At 42.3% G+C, this 22,386-nt stretch overlaps 1 protein-coding gene across 3 annotated transcripts; it reads left to right on the top strand.

Moving 5' to 3' along the window:
• The first annotated feature begins 696 nt into the window (after positions 1-696).
• lpin2 (lipin 2) lies at positions 697-21,710 on the top strand. 3 transcript variants are annotated; one of them, XM_061084776.1, is made up of 20 exons: positions 697-876; positions 6,505-6,705; positions 9,008-9,103; positions 9,867-10,231; positions 10,316-10,423; positions 10,525-10,651; positions 10,743-11,064; positions 11,157-11,256; positions 11,392-11,579; positions 12,045-12,138; positions 12,244-12,313; positions 12,407-12,499; positions 12,618-12,700; positions 12,900-13,047; positions 13,422-13,570; positions 15,183-15,269; positions 15,710-15,862; positions 17,175-17,289; positions 18,012-18,115; positions 18,757-21,710. In XM_061084776.1, the coding sequence occupies exons 2-20, from the start codon at positions 6,514-6,516 to the stop codon at positions 18,899-18,901; spliced, it is 2,739 nt and encodes a 912-aa protein (XP_060940759.1). In that variant the 5' UTR covers positions 697-876; positions 6,505-6,513; the 3' UTR covers positions 18,902-21,710. The 3 variants fall into 3 exon arrangements, with proteins under 3 accessions (XP_060940759.1, XP_060940758.1, XP_060940757.1); XM_061084775.1 differs by lacking the exon at positions 697-876 and adding an exon at positions 3,406-3,805 and having other exon boundaries at positions 9,870-10,231; XM_061084774.1 differs by lacking the exon at positions 697-876 and adding an exon at positions 3,407-3,805.
• The last annotated feature ends 676 nt before the right edge of the window (positions 21,711-22,386 follow it).

Raw genomic sequence — 22,386 nt, 5'->3', positions numbered from 1 at the left:
CGGACAGACAGACAGATAGATGGATGGTTGGATGGACAGACAGACAGCAAGACAGACAGACAGATAGATGGATAGACAGACGGACAGACGGATAGATGGATGCATGGTTGGATGGACAGACAGACAGACAGACAGACAGACAGACAGACAGACGGACGGACAGACAGACGGACGGACGGACGGACGGACGGACGGACGGACGGACGGACGGACGGTTGGACAGACAGACAGACAGACAGACAGACAGACAGACAGACAGACAGACAGACAGACAGACAGACAGACAGACAGACAGACAGACAGACAGACAGACAGACAGATAGACAGATAGATAGATAGATAGATAGATAGATAGATAGATAGATAGATAGATAAATGGATAGATAGATAGATGAATAAATAAATTCCGTGGTCCGAGGTTTAATGGAATGTAGAAGGACAACCTGACGCAGCCTTCAGTTGTCATAACAACTCAAAAGGTGTTTACTTTGAACTAGTGTAAAGAGCATGTCGGCCTCCGTAGCGAGAGGACTGGCTCCTGATGTAAATATCAAACTGAACAGATGATCACACACACGAGTGAAAGCATCTCCAGGGTTATTTGTGACATGTTAATACACCCGGACGTCCCTGTCCCCTGGATCTGTCCCTCTGGACCTTTGACCCTTTAACCCAGCCCGGTGCCAGCAGCTGTGGGCGGGCGCTGCTCCCCCGCCGCGGTGCTCCCTTCTCGGACACTCAGTCAGGAGGCTTCCCCGGAGTTCCACCGGGCTCAGACCACAGGGACACTGAGACATGGGGACTCGCTGAGGACACCACTAAGGACACCACGGCGTCCCCTCACCGGCAGCAGCATCCCCCCCTCCCCACCGAAAGGTAACCGCTCGTCCTCCGCCTGAAACCGGCTCGTTTCCACCGCAGCTGTTTGTGATGGTGCCGGTTCTTTCCTCTTTTCTCTCCCCCTCCTCCTCCTCCTCCTCTGAGTCAAGCTAACGTTAGCTAGCCTCTACGCTGGCTAACACCGCTTTAGCCAAGATGGATTAATCCCAGTCACACACACTGGGAAGCGGGTTTGAGAACCAGTTCATCACAACCCCCACACACCAGCGGCTCCACGGTCCAGGGAACCCGGCGGAGCAGCGTCAAGCCCGGCTGCTAACGGTACCGTAAAGCCCCGGAGCTGGTGAGTTCACCCCCGGAGCTAGCCGAGGGGGAACCCACCGGCAGCTAGCGGAGCCCCGGCTCCATTCATCTAGAAACGTCCGTTTATTCATCCGTGTTTCGTGGCTCATAATCTGTGGAAATGTCTGGCGACGACTTTAACATTACACGTTTAAAAACAGCTCGTTTTCGGTTTCTTTTCCGTTCATTTCCGTGATTATTTTGTCAGGGTTTTTAACGGATACTCTAATTTCAAAAGCCATGTCGGCTTTAGTGTTTCTTTCAATTAGCACTTTTAGCCAGAACAGCCCGGGCTAACGTTATATGTGTGAGGCTAGTTAGCTTGCTCGGGTTCCAGGAGAGTGACAGTGCTGCCACCTCACCATCCAACCCCACTGGTTTCAAAACACAGTGGTTTACAAAGTCTATTGGGAGAAACCCAGTTCTGTCAGGCTCTTAGTGTAGATATGTGGTTTGTGTGATATCCTCCCACTGGTGCTGTCATTCAATCACAAGCACTCAGGTCAGACCATCGCCTCCCATTCAAGTAGGTGACCTTACAAAACCTTAAATCAGCCTTGTTATGAAACCAGAGACCACAGGATTCAAACCAGTTTACTGGGTCTTCTCACTACTGGTGTCGAGTCCCATCACAACAGGCTCCTGTCATAAATGTCCATCTCTTGTTGAAAGTGTTTTAAAAAAGGTGTAAAATCACATTATTTGGCTTTTTAGAGGTTGTAATTGGTGGAGGTGTTGACACAGAACTGTCTTCACTGACTATCAATGGATCTAGTTAATAATTTATTTATTTCCCAGAATGTGTATTTCGACAGGTGATGAATCAAATAATCATCATGATTCTAAAGCAAAATTAGATTAACAGCGATACTACCTAACAATGGAATAAGCATGTTTCTAAAAGGGTTTAAAAAGCGAATACACATTATTACCTTCATGATATTAGGATTTATCGCAGATCTAACTTGACCTAATAATCTTCTTGGCCAAATTCATTGATCCTTTCTGTTTTTGTTATCGCCAAATTCACAACATTTGGAAAATTGTCTGAAAACAAGCAGTTGAATGGTTGAATCAATTTCAACATTCCTTTTGAAAACGGTTTGTTTTTGTATTATTGCCCCGCCATCCAGCCCCAGACTGTTTTTCTTTGGCGGTGGTTTTCATGATTTATCTCTCTCACATAATAAGTGGGCTCATTTCATGCAGGTTGGTGTAACCTGATACCTGAGAGTGTAACATGAACCTTGTGTGGTCTCGTCCGCCGCAGCCTAGTCTCAGGACTCCAGGCTTTGTCAGCCACTCAAAGGGAATGTGCTGGAGCCAACTCCACGTGTACACACCATAATAATCATAGTTAGGGTGAACTTAGAGCCATACTACTCACGTGTATTGTGCAATATGCAATACAATGTTTATTGTATTGCAGTGTAAGTGTATATTCGGTCATTGCCACGACTCATTACAAGTCACGTAATTGTCACTCATAAAAGGAAAGTATCTGTGAAAGAATTTGACCTAGCGCCCTGAATGGACAGACCCCAACCCAGTAGGAAGATGAACCAATAGCCCTCATCGCAGTGGGCCTCTGGTTTCACTGGTTTTGTTTACAAACGGCTCAGCAGATGGGAGAGTGGGGATGAGGCCTCTAATGGAGGAGTCTCGTGAATTATGTTTTCTCATGAACTCACTTGGGAGCTAAAGCAGGCAGGATGAAAATGGAATTCGCACCACACAGGATGTTCTGATGATAAAAACAAATCTGAATTCTTCACTGCTTGGACGTCAGTCACATGAATGTATCCACTGTATACAGATTTGGCTAATTCTAGTCAACTGTATTGTTATGTCAAGAATTCCTGACGAAAATTTGATTGACGTGACTTTTGCAGGACTTTCACCCCTTTATCTTTGCAATCACATGGACAGGATGTTAAAAAGGGTAAAGTGCGACTTTTAGTAGAGATCCACTGCACTGAGCTCCCCATTGGTTGGCTCCTGCAGCCACTTGCTGACCACCTCCCCTTGATTAGTCATGCACAATAACAAGCACACGCTGCAACAATTGTACCGAACATGTGACTGACTGTGCTCGGACGTCATGTTGCAGAGAACTGCTCGGCCTTTTCCCTGAGCTGTGCTCTTATCAGGGAAAAACACTGTTGGCAGAAAATCAGCTGCTGCTTATCAGCCACACACCGCTACCTCAAAGAGGCCGTCCCATTGGCTGGAGCCTCTGTGTCATGTTACATGGCAGGAGCACAAATGCATATCCGGAAAAATATACCCAAGAAAAGGATGACAAAGTTTATGACACTGTTGCATAAACTCCGTTGGCGTGAGATAGAGTATCAGTGTTTACGCCTGGGAAGGTATATTCATAGGTGATAAGGTGGGATACATTTGAGATTGTATTCAGGATGGGAGTCAGTCATTATTGTCGTAGTCTAAGAGAGGAGAACACTGGTTCCAGTGGAGTATCCTGAAGCTGGTAAACTAGGAGCTGGTGATGAAGAGGTCGAGATCATGGGGGGGCAGGGATCTGCAGGCCAGCAACGCAGAGGACGACACAGAAAACATCGAGCAGGCCAAGTCCTTGTCTCTGAGGTTGTCTTGGTCCCTGGTGAGTCAGAATGACATTGTCACAGGTTCAGCTAGAGGGTCGGCTACAGTTGTATTGTGTGGTTTTTGATGTTTGTACGCTTATTGGTCAAAGCTGTGGCCAAGTTTAAGGGCTAAATTCAAGACTGTTTTTAGGGATAACAAACTGTGAAAGAAGAGAGTGGGACACTGATATACACTGGCAATCCAGGCTGGATCAAGGAGCCTGCCTCACCTGCTTAATCTGTAAATGACCTGTTTAACAAAACAATAGCTAAATTGTAGTTTTGGCTCAGGTGCTTATAGCTACTTGTGTTTACTTCTACGTTTGACACTGTCAGAGTGAAGAAATCATTAGAAGCAAGTAGCAAGTTCAAGTACATTTGTCGCCTCTGACTGCTCCAGATATCTGAATACTGGCCTCTTTCCACACAGCTGCTGCACAAGAGAGCTTTTTGTATCTTCTATAGAATATTAACTATTATATAATAACCATTTTTAGCCTTGTACTTATGACAGACTTCTTCTTGTATCTCTGCACTTAGTGTTCACACTGTGCCAGACCACGATTCAAGAATGTAGCACATACTGCACCTCCAGTGTTGCTCTGTGGTGTCGTGGTAAATGTTCACATGAGTTACATAACTTGCTTCCTGACATAAAGTACTTCTTCTATATTCAAAGTGTTACTCTGCCTCATTTTTGGGGGTATAGGATAATATATAAGCATTATGCTGAACAGAAAAATGTTAATTAAAGGCAAATATATTGATCAAAGTCTTAATAAAGATGGATCCAGTTTAATTTATGCTGGCTTTTCGCCGTCTTAAACCCTGAAATGTGTTGGTGATTTAATTTATGCTTTACATAAATTAATTTCACTCAAGCAGTTGTGATGTGGTTTTACAGCATTTGTTTTCTTTGTTTGGTTGTGTTCAATTCCAGTTGTTAAGATTGTTAATCTGTCATTTTTGAAGTTTCCGTTCCAGGCTTGCCCTGAAGCCTAATTCCTTCATGCTGTAGATTGTCACGCACCCCGGCTCATTCCAAGTAAAACCGTGCAGCATGTTCCTTTTGTTTACATTGCACGTCCTGGAACCTCTCTCTAAATGCCTGAAGGAGTGTTGCAAACTCACCAGCATATTCAAATGTCACAGCAGATGTTTGTTGTAGCAAAGTAGGAAAATGTTCAGTGTGAGTCCTTCTCAGTTGCACTAACACAAAGACACAAAGATGGCAGAAGTTGTGCCTTCTCTTATGTGTAAGTTGTAAGCATCATCAATTATCTCCTGTCTTTGGATTTTTTGGCAATGAACTGCAGTGCAAAGTGCTTTGAGTGGTCATCAAGACTAGAAGTGCTATATAAATAGAGACTATTTACCATTTTAGAGAAGAGCCTGATGTCTCCTTGTCAGAATTACCGCTCCACTTCCCTCCATGTCTGTTGTGTTGACCTTGTGTTGCTTTCCTGCCTGAATCCGTGTCCTGTAAAAGGACGTGAAGCTCCGTCCAGGTGACCAAAAAATGTTGCTCAACATGAAACGATAGATGACATTGTACTATCATCCCATAGTGTATATCATCATATTGCATAGCCCTCTTTTGTAGGGATGATTAAGCTTTGTTTTGTTGATAGAAGGCCTCAAATGACATAATGAAAATTTGATGAAAATACCCTTTAAACAATTAGTGTATAGTGACAGCTGTTGGTTTGGAATTAGGTTTGTTGAGTTGCACATAAGCTTACTACCTGATCCTGTAGGGAAAATATCCACAATAGTTTTTCTTGTCACCCTTCACCGTTCTCTACAGCCCTGCACTCACCTCACTGCTCTCAGGGCTGTACTCTGAACATAAGGTCACTGTGGCAATTTAAAGTTACATAAACCATGTGAGGTCAGCGGGTGACTGTGTTTACAAACCCCACTAAAATAGACCCTGAACCGAGCAAAGCCAGACTCGTGTTTGCTAAGGTAATAGTTGCACACACTTAGCATCACAGTTCACAAATGACTGCAAACGATCAAGTAAGAAGCTACAGGAAGGCTGGAGAGTTGAGATGATTATCTGTTAGCTGGGACAGTTTGCTTCTGAAATTTACAGTCGCACAATCTGTTTGTCCCAAGTGACAAAAAGTGCTTATGATAATGTCCAGAGTTCATTCAAACCCACATAAGTACAGCAGCAGAACTTGTCTTGGCTTGTACTGTTTGTATTGGATTTACGTAGCAGAGGGTTGTGAATGTAAACAGGAAGTCGGCTGCTTTCACGGCAGCAGGGCAGTGGGAACGATGTGTGTGAGGTTGTCTCCTCTCATTGTTCCCGGCCAGCCGTCAGCTCCCATCTCTGCTGTTGCTCATGTGGGACTGCGGCCAGTGACAGGAGTCACAGTTGCACTCTGGCTCAGTCTGTATGCAGGTCAGGAGATAACAGACACAACAGGGCAAGCAAACAGGCAGTGAAAGAGCTGAGAGATGAACACAAAAGTCAAATGACTTAGCCTTACTGTCCGGAAGAAGATACTTAAAAGAAAGGTAACAATGAATGGACTGTGAGGGGTCTACAGAGAAAAAATAGACTAAGACATTTTATTAAAGGAAAACTCACAGATTCCATGACTTGCAGAGGTGAATGCTATCATCTCCTCTGGACTCTACCTAAACAAAAAACCCTCATACAGTCGTTCTCATAACTAACATTTTGTTTCCCCCCCCCCTCCAGACGGACACTATGAACTACGTGGGCCAGCTGGCAGGTCAGGTGCTTGTGACCGTCAAAGAGCTGTATAAGGGCATTAATCAGGCCACATTATCGGGCTGCATCGATGTTGTGGTGGTCCGCCAGAGAGATGGAACGTACCAGTGCTCACCCTTTCATGTGCGCTTCGGCAAGCTGGGCGTACTTCGCTCCAAAGAGAAAGTTGTAAGTAAAAATACATTTTTTTTGCTTCTGTTCCCTAATATGTTTACTGTTTAAACTGTTGAGCTACATAACAAGAAAGAAAACATTTCCGCACATGTGAGAGAGATCCAGATCTTCAAAACTGAACATGGGGTTTTACTTTGGAGAAGTGTGCCCTGTTCTCCACACTGTATTCTATTTATATTTTGAATTCACATGCAGTCGGATGCTTTTTGGGTTTCAAAACACGCAACCAGACCCCTGATGTGTACGACAAAGTGAAGTGTCCCACATCAATTATCCGCCCACACAGGTGTTTTTACAGGGATTTTCCTCATAAGACCACTTTTTAGGTCTGTGAGGGTCTGTCCAAAATCAGCTTGAAAAACATGTCCCATAAGGTCAAATTAGTTTTCTTTTCTATGAAAACTGAAGGTGGATAATAAAGTCAAACTTTAAATTGAATGTGAGTGATGATTCAGTTTGTAGTCACATGGCGTAATATAGTTGTTGAGGTTGATGACCTGTCATGCATGGGTGTGTAAGGCCATATAAAAGTAGCTCCTACTAGGATTAGAGAGGTTATGTTTCTTTTGAAGAAGCTTGGCTTAACTTCAGTTTCATTTTCTTTAGAAAAACAAGTGATTTGGGCCAAACAACATTTAAAATAAATAAGCTCCCTGGCTTTGGAATTCCACAATACTTGGTGGAAGAAAGAGACATAGGCCAAGAAAGGACTCATTATATTTTGACGTGGTTCTTCCACTTCAACATTGCAAGATACAGCATTTTTAGAACAGGTAAATTATATGGTTTTAAAATGTTAGATCTACTTGGATTATAATGGTGGAAAACTGCACTGGTATCTGTTACACAACCTGAGTGAAATTGAGGTTACTTGGATTATATAATGCTTCAGAATTGCCCTTGGCATTCAGGTGGTAATTTTGAATGGCTAAAATTAGAGATTCTAATTTAATGCGTTTTCCCACATGACAGCTGAGCTTGTCCATGACGTCTTATCTCAGAGCAGCGTTTGATCTGAAAGACAGGAAGCTCATTTACTGGTTTGTGGACCGAAGTGGATGATGATTTTTGCGGGGGACCGACATCTACCCAGAATGCTGATGGGTTTAGAAGGCAGGAATGAATGAGTGGTTTCTATGGCAACAGTTCCACAACTTGAATGTGTGAGAAGGGAAGGAAGCATGAAGAAAGGGGGCTCAACAAGGGCTGTTTTGTAACAACAGTTATGTATGAGTCCTTGAAATCACTTGTCAGATCCCTGTGGGCTGCTGCTAAATATGTATTTTTTTAAGAAGTTGCTGGACCAAACAAATCCAAAAAAAATTCAGAAGTAGGGAATAGGCTGTGGTCGCCAGCCAAATGCTAATTAAAGTTTGGCTGTTGATGGTGTGTTTGTTCCCATTCAGCAGTCCCTTCTGTTGGCAACCAGACATGTTTTAAAAACAAACACGTTTGATTGAATTAAACTCAAGTTGTTTTTTTTTGGTTTCTTGGAAAGTCAGCGAAGTCGCATTGTGCAGTCAGACGGCAAAAGCCCAACTCTACTCCCTAATTTCAAGCATTAGCATCTATTCATTGCTTTGTGTAATGCTTGTAATCCTGCATAGTGTTGGCACAGCCACAATTCAGCCACTCACACAGTGAATGTGACTTGTCACTGAGTGTGGAAAGGTTTAAGAGGACCCTCATTTATTCTGTCTCATTATTAATTGGGTATTGAAATTCCCAGCCATCACTCACCACACATAAATTCCCTTTAGCAACCCTGAGGAGGTAATACAGAATCACCAGTAGCTCAGAAACCTCACCAGCCTGGTTTCTTCAACAGGTGGACATTGGTTGAGAGTTAATATTGATAGTTTGGTATCAGGTTCTCAGACTAGTCATAGAACTGAAGAGTCAAAGTCTGCCTCCTATGTAGTCTCTGCCAGACATGAGCTGGTTTTTGCTTTTGTGGTGTCAAGTTTCTGAATGGCCTCGGGTCCACTGGGGGTTTGCATGGCAAACACTAATAGCCCTGTTCTATTGGCCGGCTCCACAGAAAGCTATCCCAGAGGACCCATACACCTATTAGGTTTTTGAGAAAGCTTCTGCTTCTGTGAGCTGACTAAATGTTTGAAGTATATTCAAACGAGATCTGTTTTCCAGTCAATTGAAAAGGCAAACTCAGACTTAGAGATAAATACATCCTGAGTAGACGTCTAATAACACCATTTTCACTGTCCTATTTCCTAATAAGATTACTTCACAATTACCTTTATGCTGTCGCTTTGAACGCTGTGTCAATTTCTTTCAGATTGACATCGAAGTGAATGGAGAGCCCGTAGACCTGCACATGAAGCTGGGTGACAATGGAGAGGCCTTTTTCGTCCAGGAAATAGAGCTGCTGGATGTAAGCATCTCATGAACGACCCAGAGGGATGAAGACCACAATTTGAAAAATAAACACGTACCATGAGAGTTGTTTGTTAGCTTGATAACACAATTTTAAAAAATTTAGTTTTTGTAAATTCTGGCAAATTTGTCATCAAACATCAACAATAACTTATTTCCTGCTTTTTTTTAATTGTAATAATTGTACCCTTCTAGAATGAGATTGTAATGAATTACAGCTTCCAGACATTTTTGCATTGACCAACATAGGAAATAATTACTCCACTTTTGTGCAGTTTCTGCATTTGACAGGTGACCTATTGCTCAAGCTTTCTCAGTTCCTATTGTGACAGCTCGGCACTGACAGCCACCCTGTTCTACAGGACTTGAGTTATGGGCCCCAGTGCACTGACAAAAGGAGCCAAAACATACCACATTTAGTTTACAATGGCATTTGAGGTCTTATGGGGTTTATTATCATAGTTCCATAAATAGGAATCTTTTGTCTTTTCAGGTGTTCCTCACACAGGATCAAACTGTTTCTAACAGCTGATGCAGCTTGTTGCTGCAGTTGGTATTCAGTAGCGACTGCTATTGTCATTGGAAATATATGAGTTTTAATTTCAACTGTTGGTCTTTGACTCTGACTTATCACCTCGGTGGCTTTAAGGGTTGGCTCATTCTCTATTTTGAATCTTGGGATGAGTTGAGCTCCTTTGGTTTGCTTTTGTTTAAAATGCGTCTTGAGCTTTACATTCTCGCATTCTCACCTGATCCTTTAGCAGATTGTTCCGGCCCACCTGGCCACCTCCCCAATCCCCACTGAGAGTCACCTGTTCTGGATGTCGGAGGTGGAGCACAGGGCCCCGAAAGATCTAGAGGATGACCCGGCTGACCCCGAGTACCCCTCTGAGCCTCCGACTCCCAGCACCGTGGGCACTAAAAAGAAGAAGAGGCGGAGGAAGAAGCATAAGGGAGACCCCCGGCGAGAGGAGCTGACCCCACCCATGTCCGTCACTACTGGTAACACCATTGCTGTAATCGCACCTGCTGCTACAACTGCTGCTATGTCTAGCTCTGTGCAAAATGAAGAGATCTTTGAGATGGAACTGAGCTCTGACGAAGAGGCTGCAGCACATGTTTCTAGGTAAGTTCAATTATTGTTACTGTAGCCAAGATCTGTTTAGAGATGGGTTCATTATTAAGTATCTTTCGCAACCTTTGATTTTAGGTCCTCTTCAGTAACCACAATGCGGGACATTGACCCAAAACTACCTGGAGCCAGACACAGCCTTGATGGCTATTCAATGTCTGATGGGGACTGGCGGTCAGATGACAGGTATGTATTGGCATGAACTCACAGCCATCAACAAGGGTGAGAAGAAGTTGCATTAATTGCCCCTTACTTACTGATTTAATGGATTATATCTACCCCTGCAGAAACACTCTGTCACAGGCCTTTTCCCCAAAGAGTGACTCTGAACTGGTGGTCAGGCCTTCAGAGAGTTTGCTCAGAGCCGAGTCTCACATGCAGTGGACCTGGGGAGAGTTTCCAGAAACAACCAGGGTAAACACTTCACACTCTTCACATCAAAACATAATTCTTAGTTTTATCATCAATGAAGAATCTTTTTTAATGTATCATATCCAACCTCCAGATCCCCAAGAAAGAGAGACAAGAACCACTAAAAAGAGTGACCATCACCCCGTCGGAGAGTACCCACTTCCGAGTCATCCTCAGCTCCGAGGCTATGGAGGATGACGCAGAGATCGAAAAGGGAGATTGTGCCTCCTCAGTGTGTACCATTTTCAAGCCACAGCCACGCACCCCTGTCACCACAATAACAGAAGTTAATACTTTTGAATCTGTCAGCACGGCAACCTCTCTGAGACCTGAAACCCCCACTGAGCCCCTGGATGTTCTGACAACGTCCATGCCATCCAACAGCCAACCGAGTGATTCACCCTCAAAGAAGAAAGGTAAGATGGGTCACTTTCTTAGCCAATTTTCTTCTGTTATCACTGATTACAAAAGTCTGATAGATAATAAGTGATTTTATTTCTAAACACAGGTGTCCCAAAGAGGAGCCAGCATCAGGGTCCTGAGGATATCTACCTAGATGACCTGAATGTACTTGAGCCTGATGTTGCTGCAAGATATTTTCCTAAGAGGTTAGCTCATGAAAAAAGTCACTAATTAATTTTACAGCCTGACCTGTTTCTATAAAAATACTGTGCTATTTTTACAACTGTGTAGGAAAAATGTACCTCCTCTAAAGACCATGTGTTGCTCCTTTGTCATTCCAGTGAGGCTGAGGCAGCCACTAAGCACTGGATGGACTCGGAGATGCTCTCTGGTTCTCAGTCTCCTCAGTCGGTGGGTAGTGCTGCAGCTGACAGTGGGACAGAGTGTCTGTCTGACTCAGCAAGTGACCTCCCAGACGTCACCCTTTCTCTGTGTGGAGGCCTCACAGAAAATGCTGAAATATCCAAAGGTATATAAGAAAAACACTCGTAAAAAGCCTTAAGTGCACTAAGTTCTTTATGCAAGACAGGAAGTCTCTAAGTCAGCCAGTGGATACATGGAGCTAAATTACATGTAAAACTATGATAATTCCGTATTGTTTTAGTGACATCAGAAGGTGTTTAGACACTGCTGGTTGAGGCTCTTTCGATCTATTGTACGCTTATGGTAACCATAATTGTGTCCACATTTCCCTTCAAGGACACCAGTCTCTATTTTACTAGGACTGAATCCCATCTTCACCTTCCTTACAAATTTTCTGTTGTGTGAATAAATAAAAGATAAAAATACACTCTACACATTAGCTTCTCTACGTTGGGGATGAAAAAGTTTCCTGACCTTTCTTTGTGGCTTAAGTAAGATCTTATGGCTCACCACTACTGACCTTTTCATCTGCGGCCTTTAATTAATGTCCCTCTCGCTTCTGTGTTTGCAGAAAGGTTCACGGAGCATATCATCACCTATCATGAATTTGCAGAGCATCCAGCAATTATAGATAACCCCAACTTGGTAGTAAAGATAGGAAATAGGTAAGTAAGCATTTAATTAAATTCATGAATGAAATTGAATGTATATGAGAGATTCAGCATGAGTACATGGTCAATATTCAGCTCTAAATTATTGTCTTTCATCAGATATTATAACTGGACGCTTGCTGCCCCCTTGATTCTAAGTCTACAAGCATTTCAGAAGAATTTACCAAAGGTAAGAGAGACCTCGTTTCTGCATTGTGTTCTATGTGCAGTCCGTACCTGTGGAGCATTGTAGCTCATCACATAATGTCTTTTTTTATTCAAGGCTACAGAGGAGGCCTGGGTGAAGGAGAAAATGCCAAAGAAGTCCGGCCGCTGGTGGTTCTGGCGAAAGAGGGCGGACAGTGCAATCAAGCAGGTGTGAGCAGGTTTTATTTTTAGGAAAAATTCAAATCCATGTACAATTTTTTTACATTTTTTATATCCATTCTCTTGCTCATGCTCAATATCTCGGGATTTCTTTACATTTTTTACAGTCAGAAACCAAGAGTGAAACCAAGGAGGAGTCTCTGTCGGGGGAGGAAGGCCCCTCTGTATCGCAGGAGAAGCTTGCCTCACCGTAAGTGAAACTAAAGGTTTATTTATGTGTCTCAAGTCAAGTGAGGTCACCTGATGATGTCAAGCATAGGATTGTAAAACTGACAAACATACACCCATATGTTGTGTGTACAGTGGTTATACACTGGTGTTTAAACATTGGCTTTTAAGGTCGGACAGTCAGACAATAATACACAATCTCAACTGTTGTTCCCGTTTAGACCTAAAGCAGGAGACTCATCCAGCGACGAAGAGTCCAAGGAGGTGAGTGCTGCATCCTGTCAAGAACGACTGCAGTCGGTAGATGTTCCGCACCACGCCGGCCCCCACACATACAGGAAGTCACTACGCCTCTCTTCTGATCAGATAGTAAGTAGTACACATGAGGTTTTAGTTCCTCAAAGTCATGTCTCTGTTTGTTTCCTTTGTAAGTTAATTTGACCAAATCATTGTGAAATATGAATAAAGTTGTTTTTCAGAATACATTCTTAATCAGATTACACAGTGGATTGCAAAAGTACACTTTAAAATGTTTATTTGGTAGTGTAGGGCTCCCTCTGCTGGCGGACTATGAATTACATGTGTTGCACCTCAATGAATCTGTAGGGGGCTCTGCAGACCTGTATATGATCATTGTACTGTGGCATAGTTATTCCTACTCAAGCAAAGTGCACTGCTTTAAACACATGTTACTGAATGAAATAAACTGTACACATGCTGTCACTGTTTCCCTGTGTTACCAGGCCAGTCTGAAACTGAAGGAGGGACCCAATGATGTTACTTTTAGCATCACCACTCAGTACCAGGGCACGTGCCGCTGCGAGGGGACCATCTACATGTGGAACTGGGACGACAGAGTCATTATCTCTGACATAGATGGCACCATCACCAAGTATGTGGCACCAAATCCTTCAGTGTTTTTACACTATACCTTTTACACTATACACTTTACCTTTTTTATAAAGGTATTTACATTTATCAGACAAGGTATTAACTACATCTCACAATATAAAATAATGTATTCACATCACAATGTAGTTGAACCTTAAAAGGACAGATCATCTTTTGAGGTGTGATATATACACACCAATAAAGAGGAAACATCAATGACCTTCTGTAAATGAGCAGGGAGATTGGAAACAACTGGAATTGAAAATACACCAAAACTGTTAATTATAGGATAGCAATTAATATTACAACCATAAGCCTTGGAAATGGTATCAGAAAAGGAAAACCAGAAAGGGGCAAGTTTTGGGTAAAACCACAGGATATGGTACATGTATTTGTACCTGTCCCATATAATTCACACTGGTTTTATTCCCACTCCAAGCTGAACAATGATACCGAGGATTTTTTCAGTTTTTACAGAGGAACTCGTCTGACAAAAATTGCCTCTTAGTTAAAATAACCCTCCACATTGTCTAGGGCTCATCAGGTCCCCATAAGTGTGTGGTATCAGTCATGAATAATATCATTATCAATAAATATTAAATTGAATACCAAGAAGTGTACACTTTATAAACCTGTTACTCGTAGCCATTTCTTGTAGAAGGATGTAACACTTTTAGTATTTTATATAGAAAAGCTAATTTTAGATCAATCCGAGAGAAGTCTCTTTGTGACATATGACGCATCACAGGCATTTTATCACGACCTGTAAGAATCTGTATTCCAGGAAAGGAAGCAATTCACGCGTTAGCAAGCATGTGTTGAAGTGCAATGTTTTTTTAAGTTCATGGTGTCTGTAAATTCCCTGCAGACTGTGATATAAAGCCTCTTATTTCATTATTAATGTGAGCGCTGCAGATGGAAACCAGCAGGAGAATGAACGGTGACTTAGAGTGTGACAGAACAGTGGATAAGTAGGATGTACAAGTAATTTAGAATCAAGGAGCATAAATGACTTTTATTGATAATTCCACATTTTATGCAGTTTTGTCTTCAACCCTCTCACATAGCAAATATTAATTAAGAGCATTATGCACTTCTGCTTATTCTAATCTTTCTAATTAGCTTCAGGCCACCTCTGCCTCATTTGACACCAAACCAATGTCTTCTTGACGCAGACTCTGCGGTTCATAGGTGGTCGACATCAAATGGGTCCACACTGACTGCAGCTTATTATCTGTATGACCCTTTAGGCCAACCTGTGACATGTGGCTTTTTCATAGTAACAGGGTGAAGAGCACAGGGGCTATAATGAGCCCATTTACATTTCAGTCTGTAAGCACACACCGTCATAAGATAAGGTTGAGATGGTTCCTTTCCCATGGGCCAGTAATCCTCATTAGTGGAGAACAGTTCACAATGTTCTCTATTTATGATGGAATGGTTAAGTAGTTATGCAGCTTTATGTGACATCTTTTGGGAAGTCTGCTACAGATCTGCTTCATCGTCTTTAACACACACGCTTTTTCTGCCTCTTCCTGCTCAGTGATGTGGCGGATGGGTACAGCCCTGTCTTTGTGTCAATAACATTTGTACATGTTTGTTTAATGCTTCAGGTCAGATGTGTTTGGACAGATCCTGCCACAGCTGGGGAAGGACTGGACTCACCAAGGCATCGCCAAGCTCTACCACTCAGTGGCTGAGTAAGTGCACAACAACACTGATTAACCACAGAGGATGGATGAATGACTGGTCAATGTTTACCACTGTCTGGATATGATTCCCAATCATCACTGTGGAGATGATATTTTCTGTGTGTGTTTGATGACTCACTCAGTTATTAAGTATCAGTATCAGTACTTTTCTCAAACACTTAAATCTTGACCTGTCTCTGCTGCATTAGTCATTAGAACATTGAATACACACAGGAGGAAATGGGAAATAGTGACCGTGGGCAGTAATAATAAATAGAATCTTTCCTCCGCGCGATTATCATCGAGTTTCATATGACTTCTGCACATTATAAAAACATCCGGAGTCGCAGATCTAATTAAAGGGCTATTCTTAGTAGTTGCTAATGATGGTCATGATATTGAAGTGTATCCGCACAAGCATTAATGAGCACCACTCTGCCCTCTGGCAGGAACGGCTACAAGTTCTTGTACTGCTCAGCTCGGGCTATTGGCATGGCGGACATGACGAGAGGCTACCTGCAGTGGGTCAATGATGGAGGCACCATCCTGCCCAGAGGACCTCTGATGCTGTCTCCCAGCAGCCTCTTCTCTGCCTTCCACAGGTATGTGCTTTATAAATGACCACCTTTTTCTCCAGCTTTATTTCCTGGCTCAAACGAATGTAAATTTTGTCTTCACAAGCCAGGAAAGGTTAAAGCCTCCTAGGCATCCTCTTTTGGATGTGTGGTTGACAGGTTCATTAATTAGCTGGTTAGACTTACTGCAACCTGCCGATGTCTGTGTAGCATTAAGCTGTGGATGCAAAATAGTTTTACACATTCCATAAAAAAATTAAGGAGCTTATATTTCAGTGACACTTAAAAAAAATGTTGTTGTATTCATTGCACAGATTATCTTTGAATCATTGTTAAAACTAGAGAGAGACTCATTAGAGCAGAAACCACATTTAAACTCACTAGACGCAGATTCTTATTTGGAACTGCAGATTCTTATTTGGAACTGCATAAAATTGCACACCCTCAGCAAGTTGAAAGAAAATTCCTGCTTCTGCTCCTCGATCACACTTTCTAAGGTCTCAACCTTCTGTGTTAAGTGCCTTGAGATAATGTAGATTATGATTTGGATCTGCACCAAAAGCTCTTCCTTGGGTCAAAGTTTGATGGAAATCGGTTGAGTAGTTTTTGCTTAACCCTTCTAACAAACAAACAAACTCTGACAGAAAACATAACCCCCTTGGCCGAGGTAATTACTGGTCTTGGTGAACACGATTTACCGCAGCACACAACTGATCCATTGTTTACATCTCACTAGGCTCTGCAACAGAAGTTAATTAAACAACCATAACACTCCACTCACTGGTAGAGCTGCTGCTTTTTAAAGGACATGCGTGTCAGCAGCTTCTTGGCATCGACAAAGATGATCACACCCGACTCCTCGCCTCAAGCCCAACTATTCAGAGAACACACAAACAGTGAGGCTTTGTTATGAAGTAAAGGTCCTTGTTAATTTGCTCAACATGGCTTTAATCAATGCCTTTTCCCAGTTCACCACAAGTAAACATAAATTATAGTTTTGCTTAATTTAACTACGTGTGTATTCAACAGAAATAATTATTCCAAACCCTGGCATTTCTAATATAAGGAAAGTTTAAATTTGAGGGTTTAAATGTTCTGCATTCAGACTGTGGAATCAAACTTTTTGTCTGTTCCCACATTTTGAAATGATATTCAGGTTTCGGGTAGTGTTGGGTCTCAGGTCAGGTTGAGATACGACAAACAGAAATCCTGTCAGGTTCAAGATGGGTTTGGTTTCTTTTCTCCCTCTAATGTAACATTGTACTTGGAGAAGTTTACTCTTGCCCCATTCTAAGGACATGCAGTTTGTGTCATTCTAATCACCCGTGTGTTTCCTCAGGGAGGTTATCGAGAAGAAGCCAGAGATCTTCAAGATTGAATGCCTTACAGACATCAAGAACCTGTTCCAGCATAACAAGCAGCCATTCTACGCTGCCTTTGGGAATAGAACTAATGTGAGTTAATGGCTGTTTGAAGATGTCAGGACATTAAAGCGCTCGCTTCTACATGTCAGCGAGCTGTGCTTTCCAGAAGCCCGTGTTGTCACGATGTTTCGTTTGATCAACTTGACAATTAACAGACGCAAACATGTGAAATCAGTACTGGGCTGAACTTGAGCTGAGGTCACTGGTGGGAGTCAGACATGGTCCCGTGTGACTTTGTCTGTGGACGGGACCTCAAGCCAGGCCCAGCATCTCATCTTCAGCTGCATAAACACAAACACCCAAATGAAGCAGGGGGGCAGCCATCCAGTCTGTCTGTCTCCATCACTTGCCAAAACACATAAAACACAAGAAAAAACACAAACACACACACACACACAGTCCTGCTCCTGCCCAACAAAACATTCTGTCTGGAAATATTAGCATTACGTGCATTAGGTGGAACATGGGTAGGAAAACTGTGGTTTATGTGAATAATGCACTTAGGTCAGTTTGTACCCGTGTGTATTATATCTGCAGGCTTCTTCAAATTCAGTAATCAACAGCCGTCATTTCAGAAGGCTTTTAAGGGCCCTGAGTTTATGCATTTTTAATATAATATACTTTTGTAATGTAAAAAATAAATGTATTCAGATTTTATCTAAGGAAAATGTAGAATTTAACGTATTTTCGTTAGGAAGTCCCTTTTACATTCAGATCACATACTGAACTCTAAACCTCATGTCTCCATTCAGGATGTGTTTGCCTATAAGGAGGTGGGAGTTCCTGTGTGTCGGATCTTCACAGTTAACCCGAAGGGAGAGCTGATCCAGGAGCAGACCAAGGGCAACAAGTCTTCGTAAGTACAAACATCGTTACTTTGAGGATTCACATTCATACATGCCTTCTTTATTTCTGTGTCATTCCAATGCATTTGACACGACTAATTTACAAATACATGTAATCTTTTGGAATGTGGAAAAAAGAAAAATAGATACTCAATAGGAACTTACCTTTACAGAACTATTACATGTGAACTAACTTGATAAAGAGCTTTTTCTTTCCATCTTGCATCTATTTCTTTGGGTTTTAGAAAAGCAACTTTACCGTTGTTTTCAGATTAAAAGACTTTTCGCTACCTGCCTGGCTCCAAACAAGTTAGCAGCTTCCTGGTGAACACAGCAGAGTGTTTCTCAACCAAAGTTGGTGGAGATGTGAACAAAATGTAAATTAGATGTTAAGTATTGGAGTCAAATGATTGCTAATGTGGCTCACTGTCAAAGCAGCAGTTTGCTAACACAGTAAATATTACCTCCACCAATTAGATTGTGTTTTCACATTCTGTTTGTTTGTTGGTTGATCACACAAAAACTACTTGACAGATTAGCAAGAAACTAGGTGGAAGGATGCATTATGGGTCAGCAAAGAACCAAGATACTTTTCTGTTGTTGTTGAAAATCAGGTATATGTAGAGGACTGATATCTGATTTTCCTCCACAGCTACGGGCGGCTGAGTGAGCTGGTGGAGCACGTGTTCCCTCTGTTGAGCAAAGAGCAGAACGAGGCCTTTCTCATGCCAGAGTTCAGCTCCTTCTGTTACTGGAGACAGCCCATACCAGACATCCAGCCGGATGAAATGCTCTGATCCAGCACATGTGGATACCAAGATATACATATACATGACTGTGCACTTAGACGCATCTCCAGGAAAACACGTGGACTGGAACCTCGACTTCTCTCCATGGTTCTCAAACACACGCAACTGTACAGTGAGTGTGACACAGGAGCAGAGCTGTGAACACACACTCAAAGAAACTGGTGAACTTTAATTAACCCATCAAAGTGGATGTTATATTCAGACCATATTCTGTTTAATAGTCACTGAAAATATCTCATCCCTGGGAGACAAGAGTCTAATTGCGAACTAAATTATTATTGTTATTATTATTTCCTCATGCCTGTGAAGGCAGCCTAACTCGGCAAGCACTCTTTAGTCCTCATCGCTGTACAGGGACACAGACCTGAGATAAATCTCTTCTTTCTAACTCCTAGCAGAGGCTGATCTGCTTTTCTGGGGAGCAGCAGGAGCCCCACACGAGGCATTAGCCTCAAGCACTTGAGTCTGAGCTGCACGGAAGGAAAAGGTTTTCTCATGTTTCCCATTTTCTGAACTCCCCGAGGAATTGAAGTGAATCATTCAAAGCAGAAAAAGGCGTATTGTTAATTAAAACAAGAAAGAAAATGATCATAGGACATAAGTCATGTGCTGGTGATATATTTCTGCCCTGGGTGCTAAGTATGTCTCGACGCAAGGTTCCGCCTTTGTTTGGAGGATTTAATTTCAGTTTTCTAAAAGAAGATTGAAGTGAAATGGCGCTATTGGCCGGAAAATAACTCTGAACCATTTAAACTCAAAACAGTAGGCGAGCTACCACAGGTGTTCAGTTTAGTTCCTCACGCCCTCGACCCTGGACAGACTGGAGTTATCAGCCCGCTGCTGTTTTCAGAAAACCACTTTCCCCTGGAGAGGATTCAACCTTCAACCTACAACATGTTGATATTCCAGGTCGTGACTGGGATTTTCTTTTGCCAACAAGTATGTGAAGAAGTTCTGTTAAAGAAAAGAAAATTACGCAGCTTCAGGATTTATTGTCTTGCTGTTATTTTAATGTTCTGTTTATTCAAGCTCTGGCAAATCAGTATGTTTTCTTAACAGTGCAGTCATTATTTATGATAATTGATATGTTTAAGTTATTGATTTCTATCGTGATGCCTTTTTGTTTGTCTGAAGAAGGCTTCTCAAATGCAATGTGGAAATATTCCAAATTGTATTTTGTACGTTTGGTCACAGGTTAACATGCACTTAACAGTATCTGCTACGCCTTGCATGATCTTGTATTATTTTGTGTCTTGTTTCCCATTTCCTCAATGATTCCTTGATTTACAGTGAAGCTTTCAACATTTAATTCACACACACATTCCTCAGCAAACCCTCAGAATCCGCAGCTTTAGCTTTGAGAATATGTGAGTACGTGTAAAACATGTGGAGATGTAAGAGGCGCTTCAAATGAAGGGTGTGCGTTTGGGATGTTGCCTGAAGGATGACGTGATGATGCAAGCGTGTGTTTGAGTGTGTGAGTGTGTGTGTGTGTATGTGTGTTTGTGTGTGTGTGTGCACCTAAGTCACTGAGTGCTGCTGCTGCTGGTTGACGGCACCACTCGCCCTTTTGGTCCCTCAGTGGCTTTACCGAGACGTATCCAACGCACTTTGTCTAAGCTTCACCCAGAGACACAGATTCACAACTCAGCACACGTCTCACCCACATCCGCTCCTCCTGTCGGCCATTAATGCAGGATGAGGAGCTGGAGTTTGACCTCCTTGTTGTGCGAGTCGCAGTAGAACACCACAGACAAATCAGCTGCCCTGAAATATGTTTGTGTGAGTTATTGACGACGGGTGGTTAGTATTTGTCGGTCGCAGGGCAAGATGTCGGAGTTGGAGGAGAAAATAGTTGTGGTGCGGAACAGACCTGAAAGTAGTATCACAGCCACCTAACCTGTGTGTGTGTCTGTGTGTGTGTGTGTGTGTGTGAGTGTCTGTGTGTGAATGAGAGAGACACAGGAAAAAAGACTGATGCTTTGCCTCTGGTCATCAGAGGAAGAACCACTGGGTCATGTTTGGAGATAAACAGGAAATACTTGACTGTGCACAGGAAGCTTTTTGAAGTGCTTCACTGTTGTTGTGTGTGTGTGTGTGTGGATGTTTTGGGAAAACAATTGTGGGCGGATGTGCCGCCCCGTTGAAGTGGATCTGACCAGTGTGATGAAGATGATGAGGATTAAAAATGCAGCAGGAGCAAGGGAGAAAAAAAGCACAACAGACTAGTTCTCTCCCATCGAGTTTTCATTTAGATATTAGTCGTCCTAATTTGACTGAAGTGTTTCTGAGTTCACTCTCTACCACCGGTGTGTTTATGCGTGTTTTCATGTTTGTTCTCCATGAAGTTTGGTGAAGTCAGATAAATATTATAAGGAACTAAATGAATTCCATTCTTTCTATGAAAGTAAAGCATCTCGTGTGGAAGAGCCACAGTCCCTATGACCCTGGGACACGTGGTAGATATTGTTCTCACTGCTCGACTGCTGTGGAAAACACGTTCCAGTATATTGACTGATCATCACGTTGTTCTGTCTCCGATGCCTTTATTCTTTTATCGTTTCTTTTAAAGCGTGTGATCTGTTTGCTTCGTTCTGTTTTGAGGTTAACGCTCGTTTGTTTTAATGTGTCTGACCAACAGAGATACCTAAAGTGTACATGCTGTGTTTGATTTGTATAGAGATGTGGTTGAAAATATGTTTAAAAGAAGAGAAGGAAAGGTAATACAGGCCTATGGAAGCTAACAAAGTGTGGCTTGTGGTCATATTTGTATTAAATAAAGTTTCTAACTGAATAACTGTTTCTGTGCTGCCTGTTTCTTTTCTCCACTAATTACATTAACTTGATGGAAGGGGAGGACATGTACCGAGAAGAGAAGCCGTGACATTTTAGCACAGATCCAGGAATCTCTTTCTTCAACGTGGGGAGTTTTTGACATTTTCCGGAATTTCCCAGAGAATAATTTATGGATCTTGATGATAAAAACTCTGGCAGAGCTAAGGAACAGATACGAGTTTGTGCAGTTTGATTGAATTTAACTTCTGAACCTTGTCTACTCTGCTATTCTAGTTTTTTTTTGACTGTATTGCAGGTTCAGTCCCTCCGGTCATTCCAAATATCACTTTGTTTTATGGAACAATAAAACTATGAAACATTACAAAACCATTAATTCAGTGGACTTGTCTGTGAGGATTTTTTCTCTTGTTTTTAAATGTTGGCAGAGATTAAGTGTTCTGCTGGGGAACTTTGTAAATCTCATGAGTGACGAGAGGGGAAATGTATTTTTCACCCACACCCACCTTACGTAATGACCCAAATGGGGTTTTTCCTCAGTGCAGCTTCTGAAAACAGCCAAGTTTGTAACATTTAAAAAGAGCTTGAGTTGCTGATCCCTTGTTTTTTTTACACATCAATCTCCTTAAAGTGTATTCATCAGTCATTTCTATTCTTCTGTAGTGTAGGTAACACTGAGC

This window comes from Limanda limanda, chromosome 13, assembly GCF_963576545.1.
Source record: "Limanda limanda chromosome 13, fLimLim1.1, whole genome shotgun sequence".
NCBI lineage: Eukaryota > Metazoa > Chordata > Actinopteri > Pleuronectiformes > Pleuronectidae > Limanda > Limanda limanda.
This window is presented reverse-complemented; position numbering and strand designations above follow the sequence as displayed.

What these genes read in the sequence shown, in the direction of transcription:
- lpin2 (XM_061084774.1), top strand. Translation starts at nt 3,692, where the DNA reads ATGAAGAGGTCGAGATCATGGGGGGGCAGGGATCTGCAGGCCAGCAAC. An exon ending in TTCGCTCCAAAGAGAAAGTT is followed by an intron (nt 6,706 to 9,007) that starts GTAAGTAAAAAT and finishes AATTTCTTTCAG; the next exon opens with ATTGACATCGAAGTGAATGG. An exon ending in CTCTTCTCTGCCTTCCACAG is followed by an intron (nt 15,863 to 17,174) that starts GTATGTGCTTTA and finishes GTGTTTCCTCAG; the next exon opens with GGAGGTTATCGAGAAGAAGC.